The 23,463-nt window shown below is 39.0% G+C and overlaps 1 protein-coding gene across 1 annotated transcript in view; it reads right to left on the bottom strand.

The window, feature by feature from the left end:
• Positions 1-11,478: 11,478 nt before the first annotated feature.
• The window catches only part of LOC124798060 (histone acetyltransferase KAT6A), a 105,128-nt gene continuing 93,143 nt past the window's right edge, over positions 11,479-23,463 (bottom strand). Inside the window, 8 exon segments of the mRNA XM_047261289.1 lie at positions 11,479-12,483; positions 18,216-18,585; positions 18,668-18,992; positions 19,152-19,311; positions 19,394-19,477; positions 19,570-19,827; positions 19,915-20,038; positions 21,072-21,295. Of these exon segments, the coding sequence (XP_047117245.1) occupies positions 12,365-12,483; positions 18,216-18,585; positions 18,668-18,992; positions 19,152-19,311; positions 19,394-19,477; positions 19,570-19,827; positions 19,915-20,038; positions 21,072-21,295 (1,664 nt within the window). The 3' untranslated portion in view covers positions 11,479-12,364.

The following is a 23,463-nucleotide window of genomic DNA, read 5'->3' as shown; positions in this document are numbered from 1 at the left end:
AAAATAAGCTCAGATTATTTTCATCGAATACCTCGCAGAACTGTTTGTAAGCAGATAGGATTTGTCCTCTTTTCTTGCAAAATTCTATCTGTTTCCTACGTGGTTCTGATTTACTCTGCCAGTTAGGTTCCAAGTATGGTTTTGTGGAAGAACGACGGCAGTAATGCGATTCCAGTTTCGGCAACTCTGCAAAAAAATCTGCTGCTGATTGTCGTCCACCTGAAATTTTCGTTGGTCTCTCCTGCATATAAGGCCCTTCTGCAAGTGTTCTTCCTGATGCACTAGATGCCCATGTTCTGACACTCCATCCGCCTAAGCACAAAGCATTCAGAAACATAGTCTTGCAGACAGTTTTTCTCTGTCCTATTACAAAATTGTAATATAGTGTGTTAGAACGGTGAGATTTATTAGATTCTGAATTATTTCTGGGTCTTTTAACTAGAACGTAGTAGACATGGCTTCTAACAAAAAATTTTCTTTCACCCCAAGACATATCCTGCCAGAAATGATTAAATATTAGCTGTCTCTGTTCTTCTGTAATATCCTTGCAATTCCTGTTCCGATTTAAGGAAGAATGTTTACAAGTACATCGTGGTTTTATTTCCCTCCTACTTCTGATCATTGTTGGCCTCTTTTTGCCAAACTCATCTTTTTGCATTCCTAAATAATCCTGTTCCCTCATATGCTTTTCTTTCTGCAAACTTTGAAGTGATTGATTGCTTTTCCTTTTACGGCGCCGCTTAGTACTTTTTAGTCCCACATCAACTTCATCATCGTCGTCTTCTTTGCTGTTGTTACTGCTATGGTCAATTTTGTTTTTATCTGGATCATACACATCACTACTGCCACTGGAGATATTATCCTCGCTGCTTTGTTCGAGAAGACTTTCAAACTCAGAAGTAGAATTCGCCTCTGTATTGGCTTCTTTTTCGCATTATCCGTAGTGTAAACAATAATGTCGTCAATGTTGTTGTTGTTGTTGTGGTCTTCAGTCCTGAGACTGGTTTGATGCAGCTCTCCATGCTACTCTATCCTGTGCAAGCTTTTTCATCTCCCAGTACCTACTGCAACCTACATCCTTCTGAATCTGCTTAGTGTATTCATCTCTTGGTCTCCCTCTACGATTTTTACCCTCCACGCTGCCCTCCAATACTAACGTGGTGATCCCTTGATGCCTCAGAACATGTCCTACCAACCGATCCCTTCTTCTGGTCAAGTTGTGCCACAAACTTCTCTTCTCCCCAATCCTATTCAATACTTCCTCATTAGTTATGTGATCTACCCATCTAATCTTCAGCATTCTTCTGTAGCACCACATTTCGAAAGCTTCTATTCTCTTCTTGTCTAAACTATTTATCGTCCATGTTTCACTTCCATACATGGCTACACTCCATACGAATACTTTCAGAAATGACTTCCTGACACTTAAATCAATACTGGATGTTAACAAATTTCTCTTCTTCAGAAACGCTTTCCTTGCCATTGCCAGTCTACATTTTATATCCTCTCTACTTCGACCATCATCAGTTATTTTGCTCCCCAAATAGCAAAACTCCTTTACTACTTTAAGTGTCTCATTTCCTAATCTAATTCCTTCAGCATCACCCGACTTAATTAGACTACATTCCATTATCCTTGTTTTGCTTTTGTTGAGGTTCATCTTATATCCTCCTTTCAAGACACTGTCCATTCCATTCAACTGCTCTTCCAAGTCCTTTGCTGTCTCTGACAGAATTACAATGTCATCGGCGAACCTCAAAGTTTTTATTTCTTCTCCGTGAATTTTAATACCTACTCCGAATTTTTCTTTTGTTTCCTTAACTGCTTGCTCAATATACAGATTGAACAACATCAGGGAGAGGCTACAACCCTGTCTTACTCCCTTCCCAACCGCTGCTTCCCTTTCATGTCCCTCGACTCTTATAACTGCCATCTGGTTTCTGTACAAATTGTAAATAGCCTTTCGCTCCCTGTATTTTACCCCTGCCACCTTTAGAATTTGAAAGAGAGTATTCCAGTCAACATTGTCAAAAGCTTTCTCTAAGTCTACAAATGCTAGAAACGTAGGTTTGCCTTTCCTTAATCTGGCTTCTAAGATAAGTCGTAAGGTCAGTATTGCCTCACGTGTTCCAGTGTTTCTACGGAATCCAAACTGATCTTCCCCGAGGTCGGCTTCTACTAGTTTTTCCATTCGTCTGTAAAGAATTCGTGTTAGTATTTTGCAGCTGTGACTTATTAAGCTGATAGTTCGGTAATTTTCACATCTGTCAACACCTGCCTTCTTTGGGATTGGAATTATTATATTCTTCTTGAAGTCTGAGGATATTTCGCCTGTTTCATACATCTTGCTCACCAGATGGTAGAGTTTTGTCAGGACTGGCTCTCCCACGGCCTTCAGTAGTTCCAATGGAATATTGTCTACTCCGGGGGCCTTGTTTCGACTCAGGTCTCTCAGTGCTCTGTCAAACTCTTCAAGCAGTATCATATCTCCCATTTCATCTTCATCTACATCCTCTTCCATTTCCATAATATTGTCCTCAAGTACATCGCCCTTGTATAGACCCTCTATATACTCCTTCCACCTTTCTGCTTTCCCTTCTTTGCTTAGAACTGGGTTTCCATCTGAGCTCTTGATGTTCATACAAGTGGTTCTCTTCTCTCCAAAGGTCTCTTTAATTTTCCTGTAGGCGGTATCTATCTTACCCCTAGTGAGATAGGCCTCTACATCCTTACATTTGTCCTCTAGCCATCCCTGCTTAGCCATTTTGCACTTCCTGTCGATCTCATTTTTGAGACGTTTGTATTCCTTTTTGCCTGTTTCACTTACTGCATTTTTATATTTTCTCCTTTCATCAATTAAATTCAATATTTCTTCTGTTACCCAAGGATTTCTACTAGCCCTCGTCTTTTTACCTACTTGATCCTCTGCTGCCTTCACTACTTCATCCCTCAAAGCTACCCATTCTTCTTCTACTGTATTTATTTCCCCCATTCCTGTCAATTGCTCCCTTATGCTCTCCCTGAATCTCTGTACAACCTCTGGTTCTTTTAGTTTATCCAGGTCCCATCTCCTTAAATTCCCACCTTTTTGCAGTTTCTTCAGTTTTAATCTACAGGTCATAACCAATAGATTGTGGTCAGAGTCCACATCTGCCCCTGGAAATGTCTTACAATTTAAAACCTGGTTCCTAAATCTCTGTCTTACCATTATATAATCTATGTGATACCTTTTAGTATCTCCAGGGTTCTTCCATGTATACAACCGTCAATAATATTTAAATAATTTAATCACCTCAACTTTCAAACAAGGATCTTACTCGTAGTTACAACAATATAAATTACGGTTTACCTTCATTTTGTGGGTGTACGCTTTGTTTTGTTGCAGGACATGGAGGAACCTAACTAGAATCTTTTTCAGGTTATTTTATGTGATATGACCCGTTGTCGGCTTGTTTTACAAGGTGAAGAGTGATTTTACTGTTTTTACCCATAGCTGAAAACAAAGTAGTTACTGTAGAATGTTTGTTTTACAAGGTGAAGAGTGATTTTACTGTTTTTACCCATAGCTGAAAACAAAGTAGTTACTGTAGAATGTATAGGATTCTGTTAAGTTCTAAAATTAAAACCTCGTATGTACCGAGTGCAGTCTGCCTTACGCACGATGAAAAACTCGTAAATCAACATTGTACTTAATGAGGCCATTATTAATTCTGTATCCTAAAATACAATACATAAATACCTAGAAATACTAACACGTACCTGTAGCAATAAAGCAGTGTCGGATCTGTCAGTCCAAAAGGTTACTATCACATCAAAAAACGTTTTAATCTCGGGGCATGTGTTCGCCCTGCACACTTACAATGGCGATTACCGGAGATGCGAGGTTTACAGCACAAACTACATATCGCTGGATATGCGAGTGTTTCATTATTGCCGCTAGATGGCGACACTGTACAACTCGAAGAAGTAAGATTTCAACAGGCTATGTGGCATAAGTGTCTACATTTGGTAATGGAGTTACGTGGATTTCATTGTCAGATGGAGTTACGAGGTTTTCATTGCCTAGCGACGATAGTTTACATTCATACACTGTGTCAATTACATACGTTGCAAGCCGGCCGAAGTGGCCGTGCGGTTAAAGGCGCTGCAGTCTGGAACCGCAAGACCGCTACGGTCGCAGGTTCGAATCCTGCCTTGGGCATGGATGTTTGTGATGTCCTTAGGTTAGTTAGGTTTAACTAGTTCTAAGTTCTAGGGGACTAATGACCTCAGCAGTTGAGTCCCATAGTGCTCAGAGCCATTTGAACCATTTTTTGAACATACGTTGCAACACACAAGTAACATGTGGCATGTGATCAGAGGAACTGTCATTTGTCAGCACCATCCACTGGCAATGATGCATTTCCGGACACATGTTCGTAGGACCTTTTTTTCCCTCCATCTCCAGTCAGAAAGCCATCCCTGCATTTTTTCGGTTTTATGAATGTTCACCCTGTATATCCACCATTGTTGATGTCCCTTATAACTAGTTCACTTAGCTACTTCACAGGCCAGAGCAAGTCTATGGTATATCACCTCCAATGGTATTCAGATCAACCTTGGGTTGGTGATCCTTTAAATACATTGTAATTATTTAAGAGCAGCCTGCAACATGTATACGAAATGTATACGTTGGCACTAGTGTGTGAGAAACAGCACTATTATAAGGCAAAAATTAACAGCTGGTTGAAAGTAATGCTAGTGCTACAGTACTGCAAGAGATGTTTACATAGCGTAAAGTTCCATTGAATGTGCTTGGATATTCATTGTTATGCTAAAATGTAAAATATGTCATGCTATGTACAGTTTCTGGTTGCAGTATCACTGTTTTGGTGCACCGCTCTCACATTTTCTGTTTGGTCTTCATCTGTAACAAGTGAGGTACACTTTGTATCTTTCATATTTTTATTAATATATTCTTACATTATATGCATGCAACGGGAAATTATGCAAGCACATCACTTGTGGGAACAGTGATAGCTGATTAATGGTACCAATTTCTTCAACAAAAAGAAAGATTAGTCAGATAATTCCTCATAATTCACAGTTAACCTTCTGGATTTTTTTGACAGCAATCAGTCTTGATTCGAATAAAACAGTAAGTCATATACATAAAATTAGAAGCAGAAATTATTTACTTTATTTATAAGTCAGTCTTAGTGTGGCACAACCACAAAAATTTCTGATCAGCTATTCATTGATATATTGAATTTAATATGAACAGAAATCATATTTGCTTGACAACTTCTTCTCATACATAGAAGACTTTATGCGCATACACACCCTGAAGAGCCAAAGAGACTGGTACACTTGGCTACTTGGCTAGTATTGTGTAGCCGCCCCCCCCCCCCCCCCCCCTCGAGCATGTAGAAGAGCTGCAATATGACACAGCAGGGACCTGACTAATGTTTGAAGTAGTCGTGGAGGGAATTGACACCATGAATCCTGCAGGGCTGTCCATAAATCTGTAGCAGTATGAGGAGGTGGAGATCTCTTCTGAAAAGCACGTTACAATGTATTTCAGATATGCTAAATAATGTTCATGTCTGGGGAGTTTTGGAGGCCAGCGGAAGTGTTTAAACTCAGAAGTGTGTTCCTGGAGCCACTCTGTAGGAATTATGCACGTGTGGGGCGTCACATTGTCCTGCTGGAATTGCCCAAGTCTGTCGGAATACGCAATGGATATGAATGGATGCAGGTGAACAGACAGGATGCTTACGTATGTCACCTGTCAGAATCGTATCTAGACGTATCAGGAGTCCCATATCACTCCAATTGCACATGCCCACACCATTACAGAGCCTCCACCAGCTTGAACATTCCCCTGCTCACTTGCAGGGTCCATGGATTCATGAGGTTGTCTCCATGCCCGTACATGTCCATCCACTCAATACAATTTGAAATGAGACTCACCTGACAAGGCAACATGTTTCCAATCATCAACAGTCCAATGTCGATGTTGATGGGCCTAGGCGAGGCGTAAAGCTTTGTGTGATGCAGTCATCAAGGGTACAAGGTGGGCCTTCACTTCTGAAAGCCCATATCAATGATGTTTCATTGAATGGTTCGCATGCTGATACTTGGTGATGGCCCACCATTGAAATATGTAGCAATTTGTAGGAGAATTGCACTTCTGCCACATTTAACGATTATCTTTAGTCGTCGTTGGTCGTGTTCTTGCAGCATCATTTTTTGGCTGCAGCGATGTTGGAGATTTGATGTTTTACTGGATTTGTGATATTCACAGTACACTCATGAAATGGTCCTATGGGAGAATCCCCACTTCATCGCTATCTCAGAGATGCCGTGTCCCATCACTTGTGCGCCATTTATAACACCACATTAAAAGTTATTTAAATGTTGATAACCTGTTATTGTAGCAGCTGTAACCGATCTAACAACTGTGCCAGACACTTGTCGTCTTATATTGGCTCTACCGACTGCAATGCCATATTCTGCCTGTTTCTTTGGTGCTTAAGGGGCTCCGGAACGCCCTATACTTGCAATGTTAAAATAACGCTTATAAATTACATCTTTCCTCACAAAGTATTTGAGGTAGGAAGTTGAACTTTTTACAGATTATTTATTGGAATATGGGCTACAACTTAACACAGGGATTTTACAAAATTTTAGTTCAGTTATTAAAGATGATTTTTTTTCAATTGTAATGAGAATTCACAACATTTTTTTGCAATTTTTTATTTATATATTCAAAAATACAGTTTTTTGGAAAAAGGCTGTGTTAAATTATGCAGAAGGTACTGTGTAACATTTACTGAAAGTTTGAAACAAATATGTTTGGAAGATCCTTAGAAAACATGTAATTAGTATGAGAAAATAAAAGTTTTGGGAATCGAACGACAAAGATTGGATTAACTTTTTAGTGCATTCCAGGTCCATAGGATGGATTATCTTCATTCTCTGCAAACTCCTCCTCCAGCTTCCTCTTGTTCCTCCTCCTGTTTACTCTTGCTTGTATTTCTAGACTCTTTACAGCCCTGTCTGCAGCCCGAAGGTGTTCCTTGTCTAAAGCAAGCATCGCTCGTTGTTGTGTTCGTAGATTTTGCTACCATTTTCTTCAGTTGCAGTTACTGCAACACTGTTCCAAAAGGTGTTCATGTATGAACACTTATCACATTTCAGTTGTATTTCACTAGCAAGTCCTACGTGCTTTATTATGGAGAGTTCCAGACCAACTTCACTGCAATGAATACATCTTACACAGTTTGAAAAAATTCCTTTGAGAACCGACATATCAAATATTTCATTCACATCCGATTCGCCCATAAAACATTCATAGTTTTCACTCATTGAACCAAGCTTCTTCTGTGAAGTATTTTCTTTCCTACTTTGACTGCTACGGGCAGGTGTACTTGAGAGGTTAGGTTCACTCACTTGGTTATCATCTTTATTGTTTACAGTAATAACACATACCTTTGGCTTTCCAACATTTCTCCTTTTCTTAAAAGCCTTCAGAGGATTTCTAATAACTTTACTTTTACTCATTATTATACTTCGACAAAACAGAGACTCAAGAAACAGAATTAATTACGAATAATTTCGAGATAGCGACAGAGTAAATAAACATGAAACAATCGACAATCACACCAGCGATATATATTGAACCATCACAGGTTAGCCACAACACATACTTTATCTCACATCACTAAAATGTATCTGATGAACACGGACGTTAATAATAACACCATTTGACAGCAGTTTAACAGCGCCACAGTGGGTCACGCCCATGTAGAACACATTTCAAAAAAAAATTAAAATAGTTGTAGTCTTCGGAATTGAATAAATTATATATCTATTAAAAGGTAATAGTCTGCAGATTCAGAAAATGCAAAAAAGTAAAAATTGAACTTTTCATGATTTTGAGCCTTTCCGGAGCCCCTTAAGTGTATATTACAACTGAAGTGACTTTATGAATGATATTCCTGCGAGTCAAGTATTAGGTGCCAGCGATTCTTAGATAATTCTTGAGCACTACTTTCTTGCCGTGTTGCCCGTTTCGTAAATACATACAAAGCATTGTTAAAGATGGTTAGCTACACACGAGGAACACTGCCCTACAGCACTGTGATCCGTCATTCACAAAATTATTTTGTTTTGCTATAGCACCTTTTTAATTGAAGCCCATGTGATAATCTTGTTGCCTGTTATTTTCTAGGTTCTAATGCTGCAAAATGTCAAAGGGGTGGGAGAGGTGATTTTGATGTCTAAATTATTCTGTTTGCCTCCATTTTAGTGTTTCTGACATTAGTATCTTACTTGCTTGTGATACGAATGCACTGTGCACAGTTATGTTACTCAGAAGACAATGTGTGTTATGAAGCTTTATCTAGCTGTCTTCCATTATCTGTCCCTTGCAATTTCATTTACAGATCAAGAACTTGTGCAGATTGCATGTTACACTCTTACTCCTGAATAGTTTCTGTAACATAAAAAAGTCTATTTAGCTTAAATCTCCCCACTTTACATTTATTACATTACATTTTTTATGTATAATTACTTACTGTTTTCTGGGATTGCCTGTACAAATAAGTTAAGAGCATACCTTTGGGATTAACATTGGAGAGAGAGAGAGAGAGAGAGAGAGAGAGACACATTGAAGATATTAAGACACTGCAGTGTGAATACATAATCAGAAACACAACTGCTCAGATACACTGTGTGTGCTTTAATCACAAACTTATTTGCAGCAAACAGCTATGGTGATGGTAACCAGAAAATGCCATGAGCCTCTGTAATAAGCAAATATCCTACAATAAAATGTATGGAAGCAGCTGGAGCCGCACAACGAAGATTGATGAATTGTTGTTTATTTCTTCTATGATGAGTCTTCAGCACAAGCAGTCACTTTCTCTGTTTAGTAACTGTGTGTTGCCTTGTATCGTAAGTACAGTGAGCAGTAAGACATGATCTTCAACAGAGAAACAGCACTGGCTCTTCTAGATATACTGTGTACTCAAATTCAGTTCAGGGTGTTTTACTTGGTAGTATTGCACCAAAAAATTCTTTTTGTCCATGGAATTTTCTGTGTTTTGCTCTTAATTCCAATATTAAAGAAAAGTCCTGTAGCCACAAAGAAGTTCATTCTACCTGGATTTAATGTTGTTTTCTTAGTTTTGCTTTTTTACACATTACCAAACAATGGTCATTACACTATTATTTTTGCAATAGCATCTGTCACTAGAAATGTTCAAATACTACTATGTTCAACATCTGTTGAACAGAGAGAAGCTTTCCTCTAGTTACAATTTATGTCCTCACAGAAACTGAAATTGTAAATGTGAAGAATTAAGCTTTTTTAAAACTTTATTAATAATTATAAAACTTGCCACATACATGAGCACTGCATTCTGCTGCTTAGCTTGTGACCACCCAACTCAGTACAGTCATTTTATGAAACATGAGGAAGCATGTACCAGTGTGTACACAATAGTATTATGTCCAGTTTCCCCCTAAACAAAACCAGCAAATTAACAAAGTAAATTGAAAGTGGCTGCAACCAAATTTTAGGCATAGAATCTTCTACCTTCAGTGAATTTTACATCAGTCACACTGTTAGGCTCTACAAAGCATTATATGTGCTGTTCACAATATAAGAAGATGCTTCTATTGCAAAGGTTCTACCTACTCTAACTTGTATACATCTGGAGGCTTTTGTTTCACATTATAAGGATGTGTGGTGCCGTTATAAGGAGATGTGGTTGTGGCAAGGTATGCATAGGTGAAACTAGACCAATAAAAGAATTATCAGAGAGGATGAACATCACACACATTTTAAAGTCTGAAATGTGCAGTAGTAGGGGGGAGAAGGAGGAGAATACTTGAGATAAGACATTTACTTACTAATGAACCATCATCTGCAAAAAATAAATTTGACATCCCATAAATGAGTAGCAAGGTAGTAACTACACTGTCTGTAAACTGAAGAGGTAGAAGCTGTCCCCCCACACTCTTTACCCAGCTACATCAGAAGGAGCTTCTACAGGTTGCTCTGCAAGCCAATACTGACCATTCCATCATGCATTTACCTTTTGAATTGGTGGTAGTGGTGCACAGACATTCCTGAGGAATATTTACTGTCCACTACATACAGTAACATAACACAAAATATAGGAATTAGTTACTAAATGAGTAATGCAAGAAAAACACACACACACACACACACACACACACACACACACACACACACACACACACACACAGAAACTAGATATTTCACAAAACAGTGCTAGAAGGGAAAACTGAGTCTTAGTCATCTTGTACAGCAATTAAAGAGTTTTTCCCAGGAAAGACCACTCTGTTCACTGCAAGTGATGCTCGACATTCAGTTTAAAGACTGACTATAGCTAGCCATGACATGCTGAGAGTATAAACAACTCTCAGGAAGTCACGTTACAAGCACAATAACAATAACATTTGTATTTCCTGAACTATCTTAAAACATTCCCTCCATCTTGTATTGTCTGTTGTAAGTATTTAACTAATAATTATGGAGTGCCAAATACGTCCCATGTAATTTTTATTGGATAAGTCTCCTTTTTCCAAAAAGGACAAGGGAGCTCCTTTTTGTACAGGGACTGTGATTCCAGCTTTCCACAGTGTCCAACTACTTGTGGACATTATAAAGAAATCTGTACAGGTACAATAATACGACAAGTGCCAACTTTAAGCATTTCTCAGTGCAAAGAATGTTTTAGTAACTAATAACATGCAGATGAGTAATATTGTCAAGAAGCTTCATTTTTCAGCAGAAAATTCCCTTTTCCCCCCCAAGTCATTTTCAAGGCATAGACTGTGATCTGCATTATAAATCAATAGTGTATGTGGTCGTCCTGGTGCAGATCATATATGAGGCCAAATAAGGTAAGTTGCATGTAATCAGTACTAGAGCCACCGCCTGTCAGAAATAGCTACCACTAAGATGTATAGACAGCAGATGAAGTAGGTAGTTATCTCTAGCAGTCAGTAGCACTAGTGTTGATCATCTGTAGCACCAGCTGAGGGCTTACAATGCACAACAGCAATTCATGCCTTGAAAATGATGGAGAAGGGGGGGGGTCTTGTAACTGCCAAAAATTGGTGGTTTTTGATGAATCTATCCGACTGCATTTCTGCAAATAGAGTAAAGCGTTTGCGAAGTCAGTAAGTAGACAATAATCCGAGGTGAGGTAGAACACTCAAATACATATTATTCAATTACCTCATGTATGTGCATTGAAAATCCTTCAGCACTGTCGAAAGAAAACATTTGAACATTGATTTTTTTTTTCTCCTCTAGCTTTATAGACATGTTTGACAATCAGTGCTAACAGGGTCTGATATTCAGCTGGTCATCTTCATGAGGGTTTACATATTAGTTTCAAGTATGAAAAAATATAGTTTTTTATAACAAAAATTTATTTCACAAAAAGTGAAGTCTGTTGATTGTATATTGTTTAAGCATGGCATCTTTCACAAATGAGGATTAGAACAATATTTTAACATCAAGTAGGCATTTTACACTTATAACTAATTTGTACTTCTTTGATGCTTAGTAATCAACATTTACAGCAGTCCCACCTAAAGCAAATACATAAATAATGTGACTGTAATAAATATCATCATAAAATGATGAATACATTAAATTATAATGACTGCTGTATAATAAACTACTAAGCTTGTATTATGTTTGTTAAAATTTGTTATTCACACACAATAAAATAAAAAAATTGCCCAAGACTGGCAATGCTGCCTCTATGTTTCTTCGTATGCACAACATACAACATTTTAGTAGTTATCAGTTCATGCAAAATCGTATTCAAAAATGAATACTTTTCAATTATATACAAATAACATAATTAATATACTATTTACATTCTGCACTTATGCATTACAATTTACATACATAAATTCTGCAATCTCTTAAAATATAAAAAAAATGTAATTTACTCATTATCCTTTGGTTATATAACTTTTCTTATAAAATCCCAGATCAACAAGCAAAGAATGAAAAAAAAGTTCAGTAACAGTTTTGAATGACGCCTGCTTAATTAAAATATCAGTCTCTGCTTGAAGTTGTGGTCCAAATGGACTAACTGACTGTACATAATGGAATGTTCTACACATCTGACTCTTGTCAGTCAGTTTTTATTTATAACATTTTATACAAATAGCACCAGGTTAACCAGTCATCACGTCACTCTGCACTTCGAATGAAACTGGTATGAAGACAAGTTTGTGTTAAGAGTTGCACTACTTTCAATCTTTATTGCATAGCGAATTATCCACAATAAGAGCACCAACATGACACAGACAGCACTTTGTTGCACTAATACTGGGGGCCATTAACACCCGGATGCAGGAAAGGGCACTTATCACCTTGTCTGCAATAACCATTTCTAAAATGTTTACAGGGTGTCCTACTTGGTCCATTCCAACTTCCTCTACCTGCAAAAGAGAAAGAGCATATTATTTAGTATATTTATCAGTAATATTGAAAGGAAGAGTAAGACTACATTGACTATCCAAAAAGTTCTGAGACTATTTTATTTCTTGCATCATCATATCAGCTCAGTAACTACAGTCACAGCTTGAATTAATGACTAGGACAGTTGATATTTTTAAAAACATCAAGAATCTGACATATATATATCTAAAAACAAAGAAGATGTGACCTACCAAACGAAAGTGCTGGCAGGTTGATAGACACACAAACATACACACAAAATTCTAGCTTTCGCAACCAACGGCTGCTTCATCAGGAAAGAGGGAAGGAGAGGGAAAGACGAAAGGATGTGGGTTTTAAGGGAGAGGGTAAGGAGTCATTCCAATCCCGGGAGTGGAAAGACTTACCTTAGGGGGAAAAAAGGACAGGTATACACTCGCATACACACACATATCCATCCGCACATACACAGACACTAGCAGACATTTGTAAAGGCAAAGAGTTTGGGCAGAGATGTCAGTCAAGGCGGAAGTACATAGGCAAAGATGTTGTTGAATGACAGGTGAGGTATGAGCGGCGGCAACTTGAAATTAGCGGAGGTTGAGGCCTGGCGGGTAACGAGAAGAGAGGATATACTGCAGGGCAAGTTCCCATCTCCGGAGTTCTGAGAGGTTGGTGTTAGTAGGAAGTATCCAGATAACCCGGACGGTGTAACACTGTGCCAAGAAGCGCTGGCCGTGCACCGAGGCATGTTTAGCCACAGGTTGATCCTCATTACCAACAAACACTGTCTGCCTGTGTCCATTCATGCGAATGGACAGTTTGTTGCTGGTCATTCCCACATAGAAAGCTTCACAGTGTAGGCAGGTCAGTTGGCAAATCACGTGGGTGCTTTCACACGTGGCTCTGCCTTTGATCGTGTACACCTTCCGGGTTACAGGACTGGAGTAGGTGGTGGTGGGAGGGTGCATGGGACAGGTTTTACACCGGGGGCGGTTACAAGGGTAGGGAAGGTGGTTTGGGGAATTCATAGGGATGAACTAAGAGGTTACGAAGGTTAGGTGGACGGCGGAAAGACACTCTTGGTGGAGTGGGAAGGATATCATGAAAGATGGATCTCATTTCAGGGCAGGATTTTAGGAAGTCGTATCCCTGCTGGAGAGCCACATTCAGAGTCTGATCCAGTCCGGGAAAGTATCCTGTCAGAAGTGGGGCACTTTTGGGGTTCTTCTGTGGGAGGTTCTGGGTTTGAGGGGATGAGGAAGTGGCTCTGGTTATTTTGCTTCTGTACCAGGTCGGGAGGGTAGTTGCAGGATGCGAAAGCTGTTTTCAGGTTGTGTGTGTAATGGTTCAGGGCTTCCGGACTGGAGCAGATTCGTTTGCCACGAAGACCTAGGCTGTAGGGAAGGGACCGTTTGATGTGGAATGGATGGCAGCTGTCATAATGGAGGTACTGTTGTTTGTTGGTGGATTTGATGTGGATGGACGTGTGAAGCTGGCCATTGGACAGGTGGAGGTAAACGTCAAGGCAAGTGGCATGGGATTTGGAGTAGGACCAGGTGAATCTGATGGAACCAAAGGAGTTGAGGTTGGAGAGGAAATTCTGGAGTTCTTCTTCACTGTGAGTCCAGATCATGAAGATGTCATCAATAAATCTGTACCAAACTTTGGGTTGGCAGGCTTGGGTAACCAAGAACGCTTCCTCTAAGCGACCCATAAATAGGTTGGCGTATGAGGGGGCCATCCTGGTACCCATGGCTGTTCCTTTTAGTTGTTGGTATGTCTGGCCTTCGAAAGTGAAGAAGTTGTGGGTCAGGATGAAGCTGGCTAAGGTAATGAGGAAAGAGGTTTTAGGTAGGATGGCAGGTGATCGGCGTGAAAGGAAGTGCTCCATCGCAGCGAGGCCCTGGACGTGCGGAATATTTGTGTATAGGGAAGTGGCATCAATGGTTACAAGGATGGTTTCTGGGGGTAACAGATTGGGTAAGGATTCCAGGCGTTCGAGAAAGTGGTTGGTGTCGTCCAGGGCCTCGCTGCGATGGAGCAAGCCTGCCAACCCAAAGTTTTGTACAGATTTATTGATGACATCTTCATGATCTGGACCCACAGTGAAGAAGAACTCCAGAATTTCCTCTCCAACCTCAACTCCTTTGGTTCCATCAGATTCACCTGGTCCTACTCCAAATCCCATGCCACTTGCCTTGACGTTTACCTCCACCTGTCCATGGCCAGCTTCACACGTCCATCCACATTAAACCCACTAACAAACAACAGTACCTCCATTATGACAGCTGCCACCCATTCCACATTAAACGGTCCCTTCCCTACAGCCTAGGTCTTCGTGGCAAACGAATCTGCTCCAGTCCGGAAGCCCTGAACCATTACACCAACAACCTGAAAACAGCTTTCGCATCCCGCAACTACCCTCCCGACCTGGTACAGAAGCAAATAACCAGAGCCACTTCCTCATCCCCTCAAACCCAGAACCTCCCACAGAAGAACCCCAAAAGTGCCCCACTTCTGACAGGATACTTTCCCGGACTGGATCAGACTCTGAATGTGGCTCTCCAGCAGGGATACGACTTCCTAAAATCCTGCCCTGAAATGAGATCCATCCTTCATGAAATCCTCCCCACTCCACCAAGAGTGTCTTTCCGCTGTCCACCTAACCTTCGTAACCTCTTAGTTCATCCCTATGAATTCCCCAAACCACCTTCCCTACCCTCTGGCTCCTACCCTTGTAACCGCCTCCGGTGTAAAACCTGTCCCATGCACCCTCCCACCACCACCTACTCCAGTCCTGTAACCCGGAAGGTGTACACGATCAAAGGCAGAGCCACGTGTGAAAGCACCCACGTGATTTACCAACTGACCTGCCTACACTGTGAAGCTTTCTATGTGGGAATGACCAGCAACAAACTGTCCATTCGCATGAATGGACACAGGCAGACAGTGTTTGTCGGTAATGAGGATCATCCTGTGGCTAAACATGCCTTGGTGCACGGCCAGCACATCTTGGCACAGTGTTACACCGTCCGGGTTATCTGGATACTTCCCACTAACACCAACCTGTCAGAACTCCGGAGATGGGAACTTGCCCTTCAGTATATCCTCTCTTCTTGTTACCCGCCAGGCCTCAACCTCCGCTAATTTCAAGTTGCCGCCGCTCATACCTCACCTGTCATTCAACAACATCTTTGCCTATGTACTTCCACCTTGACTGACATCTCTGCCCAAACTCTTTGCCTTTACAAATGTCTGCTTGTGTCTGTGTATGTGCGGATGGATATGTGTGTATGTGAGTGTATACCTGTCCTTTTTTCCTCCTAAGGTAAGTCTTTCCGCTCCCGGTATTGGAATGACTCCTTACCCTCTCCCTTAAAACCCACATCCTTTCGTCTTTCCCTCTCCTTCCCTCTTTCCTGATGAAGCAGCCGTTGGTTGCGAAAGCTAGAATTTTGTGTGTATGTTTGTGTGTCTATCAACCTGCCAGCGCTTTCGTTTGGTAAGTCACATCTTCTTTGTTTTTAGATATATTTTTCCCGCATGGAATGTTTCCCTCTTTTTATATATATATATATATATATATATATATATGTGTGTGTGACTTACCAAATGAAAGTGCTGGCAGCTCGACAGACACACAAACATACACACAAAATTCAGCTTTCGCAACAAACTGTTGCCTCATCAGGAAAGAGGGAAAGACGAAAGGATGTGGGTTTTAATGGAGAGGGTAAGGAGTCATTCCAATCCCGGGAGCGGAAAGACTTACCTTAGGGGGAAAAAAGGATGGGTATACACTCGCGCACACACACACATATCCATCCACACATATACAGACACAAGCAGACATATTTAAAGACCACCTCTTGTGAATTTTGTGTGTATGTTTGTGTTTGTTTGTGTGTCTGGTAAGTCACATCATCTTTGTTTTTAGATATGTTTTTCCTACGTGGAATGTTTCCCTCTATTATAACCGTATATATATATATATATATAAAGAAAGATGATGAAACTTACCAAACAAAAGCGCTGGCAGGTCGATAGACACACAAACAAACACAAACATACACACAAAATTCTAGCTTTCGCAACCTATGGTTGCCTCGTCAGGAAAGAGGGAAGGAGAAGGAAAGACAAAAGGATATGGGTTTTAAGGGAGAGGGTAAGGAGTCATTCCAATCCCGGGAGCGGAAAGACTTACCTTAGGGGGAAAAAAGGACAGGTATACACTCGCACACACACACATATCCATCCACACATACACAGACACAAGCAGTTCTAGTGTCAAAGTTGTGTGGCGAAGTTAAATGTTGCAGTTTTTGTTGGTAGTGCTGAGCACTGATTATGTCGGCATATCCCCTCACATGTCTCCATCCACCACAAAAGCCAATCTTGTCATTTAGATTATGGTCATCTTTTTCAGCAACTGTTTTTGAAGAACTCCAATGTGAAGAAATAGCAAACTAATTGTGTTAAAAATTGTTTTTTAACACAACTGGTGTGCTGTTTCTCCACATTGGAAATCTCGTTATTCCATTCTCACCACCATCCCCCATTGCAATCGGGCTTCTTCTTTGTGCCACCTATACATCCTTCACACAGTCAGAGAGAAAGACTGAATGTGATGGGAAGTCAAAAAGTAGCAAGACTCCTAAGTAACATTATGTTCTACTACTATTTAAAGAGAACAATTTCGTATATTTACTGCAAATTGTGAAAAAAATATAATATAAAATAAAAATACCGACACTCGATATTGCCATTTCAATATCAATATATAGTAAAAAATATACCACCAATGTATATCGATATTTTTGGAAAAAGTTTTGATACATCACTATTTTATCAACAGCCCTACTAACAGGCATGCATTTGACCAGCCAGTTGTGAGTAGGAAGTGTTGAGAAGCAGATATGCAGCTGTGGCATTTCATAAATTACTTTGGAGCCACGTTTCTAAATCAATTATTCATGACATTCTCCAAAATCATTTGAACAAGAGAAAAATTTGTGCATCGTTTTTCCCACACACTGCGACTTCAAACAAAAATGAAGAATGGATGCCTATTGCGACTTGACTCAAGTGCAAAATGTGAACAATTATTTCCTGGAAAAAATTATCACAGGTAACGAAACATGGTGTTATCAATGTGAACCTATCACAAAACAATAAAGTGCAGAATTTCAGATGAAGGGTCAATTCTTTGAAAATACTCCCAATATACAAGTTAATGTGATGCACAAGTTTATTAATCCAGTCTTAATATTTTTGGGCTGACAGGGGTACATCAGAAACATGTCATCAATAATTATTGGTTTTTAAATGTTTGTGCCAAAATCACATGAAAAGAAAATATTATTTGTTACAATTCAGCATCCAGTAAAAACTTGAAGTGGAAAAGCCAAATACATATGTAATAGAGCACCTGAATTTATTTTTATTTACGACAGTGTTGGAAGTAGAAACAATGATTTTCCAAACAATGAAAATGAAAACAAAACCATGAAAATGAAAACTGAATAAGTCTGAAATGAATGTTATCAGTAGAATCATAACCTTTCTCAGCAGCAAAAACAAGATGAACAGATTGTAAGGTATAGCACATTACAAATGACACACTGTTAAAAATGACTGCTAGATCATTAAGCTGCCATTTCTGAACCTTGCTGTCCAATCCTTCTTTAAAATTCTACTTATACTGGAAGATATAATGATGCAGCGAACTTACCTCCACGTCCACCTCTCTGCCAACCTCCGCCACCGCCGCCGCCACCACCACCACCACCAATGGGGTTGAACCACTGACCTCGTCCACCCCTTCCTCGTCCTCCACCTCCCATATTATGACCACGCATATTGTGACCTTGAGCACCACCTCGGTATGGACCAAACATATTTGGTGGACCTGCCATTGGAAAACCCTGCATGGGATAAGGTGCACCCTGATTCATTTCATCTGGTATCATGCCAAAACTCATTTCAGGCATTGGGCCAGGAATGTTTGGTGGCATTCCCATATTCATTGGTGGCATTCCTGGATTATACATGTCCATTGGGACAGGCATTTCATTTATAGGAACAATTTTTCCATCTCCAGTCTGAAAAATAAAACAAATTAGTCAGTATAAAATAATGTTTCAACAACGTTCAAAATATTTGGATAATGGTTGTAAAATTTACCCTCCAGTCTCCTCCACCTGTGTTCATGGAGTTAGGCACCATCATTCCTACAGGTGGTGTCATGTTTGCAGGAGGTATATTTTGTTGTGGTGGGAACACAGGTTGAGGGGGAAATTGCTGAGGCTGTTGGAAGGTTGGAAATTGTGGCTGGGGTACTGGATATTGATGAGGAGGGGATGGAGGGGCCAATTTAGGTTCTGGCCATGGTGTGTTCTGGAAATCATTCACACTATCAGGATTGCCAGTGATATCATCTAATGGTATGATTACAGGATCTGTGGTTGCATGAATCTCCATATCGGGCTCTGCTGGAGAATCAGGTATCCTAAAGTGAAAAAGAAAAAAGTATTAAAAATCTTCACTGTACATATCCTTATTAAGAATACAGTAATACAGAAATGATATCACATTATTTTAATCAAAATTATGTCATAGTACGTTTCAAAGAGCAATTTAAAGACAAATAACACAGTGCTTCACTTACATACTCCTGCTGAAGTACAGCGCTTGAAGAACAATCTTCTCGCGAGCATACTGTATTTCCTTTTCCCTGCTATTTTTACCTGGTTCAACTAAATTTGTAGGTACATCAATGGGTATTAAAGGCTGCCACGTAGTTTTCTCTTCCATGATATCGTCCTGAGCTAAAACATAAAATTTGTTCTTTAGACAATGGATCATTTAGACAAAAATGTTGTTATTTTCAATGAGTAGGTTTTTACTTACGCAGTTTTCTTGCAAGAAGAAAAGCTTCTCTTTCGTGTGATCTTTCCATCTGCTTCATATCCATAAAATTTTTTGTAACATTCACTGCAAGGAAAAAAAAATGAGTATATCATAGTGCTTCCCATGTGGTAGTCTTTATTGTATACCAATATTAGTATCCTTGTTAAATGTTTTACCTCTTTCAGTTTCATCCAATTCAAAGAACCGCACATCTTCCAGGTCTTTCTCAGCTTTCCATCGCACGTTTTTCTTTGGCCCTTTCCTTGTTTTATGATAAATTAGAACACCCTTTGGCAACCTTACACAGTGTTCCTCCAAAGAATCACTTTGGGTTTCATCTGTACTCTCATTGGAATTTTCTTCTTTGGTAACTATTCTGTTTTCACTTTCTTCTAATGGAACTTTCAAAACATCCTCTACTTCCTCTGCAGTGGCTGAAATAACAGGTTCTCTTTATTAGGAAATCACACAAAAACCAAAAACTTCTAAGAGTACAACACATATTAATGCAATTTACATACATTTTGTGTTCTCCTCATCTTCCTTATCCTTTGAAGCTTCAGTTTCAATGTTCATGTTTCGTTCACGTTCTGGATTATCTTCCGATGGTTTATCATCATCAGTTTCCAAAGTATCCTGGTAAAACTATAAACATAATAAGAAAATATAAACATTAATTTTAATATTTCCCGCTGAAACTGTCCTAAGAATTGAAAAGAGGTAATGGAAAACTTTCTAATTGCCATTTTTTCACAAAACAGTGTCAGTGGTTTTGTGTTCTCAGTAGTCTGTTGCAAGTCCCTAGGCCTAACTCATGTGCCAAAACACGGAGAAAGTCTTCAAAGCATGCGTTAGTAGATAGTGCATGGTCATTGTGCCAAGCTGTTCTTTCCTCTGGAGTTCCAAAATTTACAAGATATGAAAGTGTTTTTGTTGACTGCTGTTCAACTAGTTAAAAATGTAATGCTGTATTTTATTAAATTTCTGTTACTGCAAATAAAACACAGTGTGTCATATCATGAAACAAAAACTTCCTTCCTGACATTTATGAGACTGTACAAAAGATCATTTGATCCTTACAAAGAAGAAAACAGCAACCATCCACTGTTAATAACACTATTTATTTACACAATTAACACCATTATCGGCTCAGAACCAACAGTTTCATCTTCAGATGGCTGCTCATGTTGATACTACATTTGTTGTTCTTTACGTAAGTTGTGTGGAGAAACAGTCAACAACTAATGTAAGAAACAATAAATGTAATATAAACATGAACAACTGCCTGAAAATGAAACTGTCAATTCAAATCTGGCAACAGTACTGTTTGTGTAAATGAATACTATCATTAATTGTAGCTGGTTACTGTTATCCCCTATGCAAAAAATCAACTTGTAAAACCAAAAAGAATCTTCCTGGGACTTAGAATGTTCCTAAAAACGTATTTATTTTCTAATTTGTCTCACTATTTTTTCTTTTGTGGTGATGCAGCAAGTAGCAAAATTTAGTAATATTAGAATGACTTTTTTGGGTAAAAATGTGTTAAATACAGACATACATTATTTTTACTTCTTTTGACAAACAACAGATTTGGCACTCAGAATGTTTTTCATTGTCACTCTCAAGGGAATTTTTTTCATTGTCAGTCTCAAATTAATATTTTTCTTCTTTCATTTACCTTAAATGTTGGCTTCACAATGGGTGGAGATTTGTTCTCATCAGGTACAGGAGACTCTGGTGGTGTGGTATCCCTACTGCACTCTTCATCTTTTCCAGTACCATCTTTCTTTGGCTCAGGAACATCTTTACTATTACTGATACGTCTTTTCCTCTTACGAGGTTCCTTCTTAGTGGAAGCATTCAGTGCATCCATAAACATGTCACTTTCTTGAAGGAAGCATGCTGCAACAATAAAGAAAAGGACATTAAGTATAATTTATAAACAATGACAATATTTATTTAAAATTTCTTATGTATTTTATTTCTGTCATCCACCTTGTATTTTATTTCTGTCATCCACCTAAAGGAAAATTAAACATAGTTTACACTGTACATTACACATAACAAAAGCAACTGTACATAAAATCTCTCTCGGCCTCACAGCAACTGCCACCTAAAGGAAAATTAAACATAGATTACACTGAACATTACACATAATGAAAGTGACTGTACATAAAATCTCTCTCTGTCTTACAGCAGCTGCCTCCCGAGCACCTACATGCACAAGTAAGCTACATAAGTCAGTCTGTTTGAAACGTTTTTAAATAGTATGTTTCTTCTGTCTCAGCTGGAACTTCTGCCTATAAACATTAGTTATCTCCTTTCATTATCCGATACAAGCTACAAAAAAATTCTGGAACTACTGTTAGAGTGAGCCTAGAATAACAAAAACAGATAGCACTGATAGGACTGTCTTCACATATATGGTACCACAACTTATTGAAATATAAAACGAAGTGCTGGCTGAAAAGCTAGAGTGGACTAGAAACATAATTTTGATTTGTTTCTTGCACACAAGCTGCTTATAATTTCACATTGAATGATATCTTTCTCATGCATAGACATGGCACATAACCCCAATCATTCCTTTCAACAGCATTATTCTTCACTATTGGACACTGTATGCTACCACTATCTAGCTCACATTGCCAACTCAGAAAAATGGGACAGGGTGGGGGTGGAGAAGGTTGTGGTGTTACTGTTCCTGATGAATTCCACCAAGTACTACGACTTTCTTTCTATTTTCACAATATTATAGTGCCTTGCCATTTAAAACCTTATATTTATACTTGAATGTGCAAACAAAAGTAACAATAATGAATAAATTTTTACAACTTTAATGCAGAAACATATCCACACGGAAATGGCTTTCTATTGCATTTTCACAAATAGAACATAAGCCACAGGTAGCCGAACATTGCCATAATACAATACAGGACATCCCAGGAGGAATGGTCAATATTTCGGGATATTACAGTAACAACTATTTGAAGCAAAAAAGTGTAGTAAACATGGGCTCTAACGTGCATACCTCAAGGGCTATGGGATCTTCGATGTTGTGAAACAAATCTCTTCTACTGCAAGCTCTTTTCTTTTCGTATTTTGGGAGGATGTAGAATGGAACAAAACAAGAAAAAAATGTCTAGTAAACACGGGCTCTAAAACACATACCTTAAGAGCTATGAACACTTGTTCTGTGTAGGAGAGGTGTTCACAGTCTTGAAGCTGAACAAGTGCTCATTGCTTTTAATGTATGAAATTTAGAGCCCTTATCTAATGGATAATATTTTTCTTGTTTTGGTCCATATAGAAAGCAGAGCACTTGCAGTAGAAGAAATTTGTTGCTCAGTATTGAAGACAAAGAAGTCTCATAGCCATTTAAGATATGCCTTTCACAGCTCATGTTTACTAGACTTTTTGCGACAAATGATCGTTCCTGTCATATCCCTGAACATTGACCATTCCTCCTGGAGTGCCCTGTACAGTTGGCACCTCATTTGTTCACAAGCTTCTTTAAATTCACATTTAAAAATTTTCTACTTTTAACCATCAAAGTGTGTGTGTGTGTGTTTTTATCCTACTGGCGTCGGTAACTACAATATATGAACCAGATACCACATGCGTGAAAGCAGAATTATTTTCTGTAAGTAATGAATATTTGCCCATATTTTACGAACTGACAATGTATATTGAGTAAATTCATCCCAATGAGATGAAACAGAAATTAATTTTGACTTGTTGAATTTCATTGCACCAACTCTTGTGTTGTTTTTTTTTCTTTCTTTCTTTTCCTCTTAAGCACAAGAGAATTACATTAAAAAATTCATGCTCAATGATGATCCATAGAAACAAGTGACACTATCACAACTGACAGATCCACTTATTAACTTGGTCATCATGATCTGGAATAGATATTGGATATCAAGGGGCTGGTGGTCAGATCACCATTCCACTCAGAGAAAACTTACAAAACATAAAATGTGAATGCTTGTCATAACTTTCAATTTTTGACTTTTGTACCAAGAATTTAGTGATATGTGTTGTGCATTTTTCACCGTATGCAACTTGAT

The sequence above is a fragment of the Schistocerca piceifrons genome, chromosome 5 (genome assembly GCF_021461385.2).
Source record: "Schistocerca piceifrons isolate TAMUIC-IGC-003096 chromosome 5, iqSchPice1.1, whole genome shotgun sequence".
Taxonomy (NCBI): Eukaryota; Metazoa; Arthropoda; class Insecta; order Orthoptera; family Acrididae; genus Schistocerca; species Schistocerca piceifrons.
Note: the sequence above shows the minus strand (reverse complement) of the source record. Positions and strands in the feature narration are given on the sequence as shown.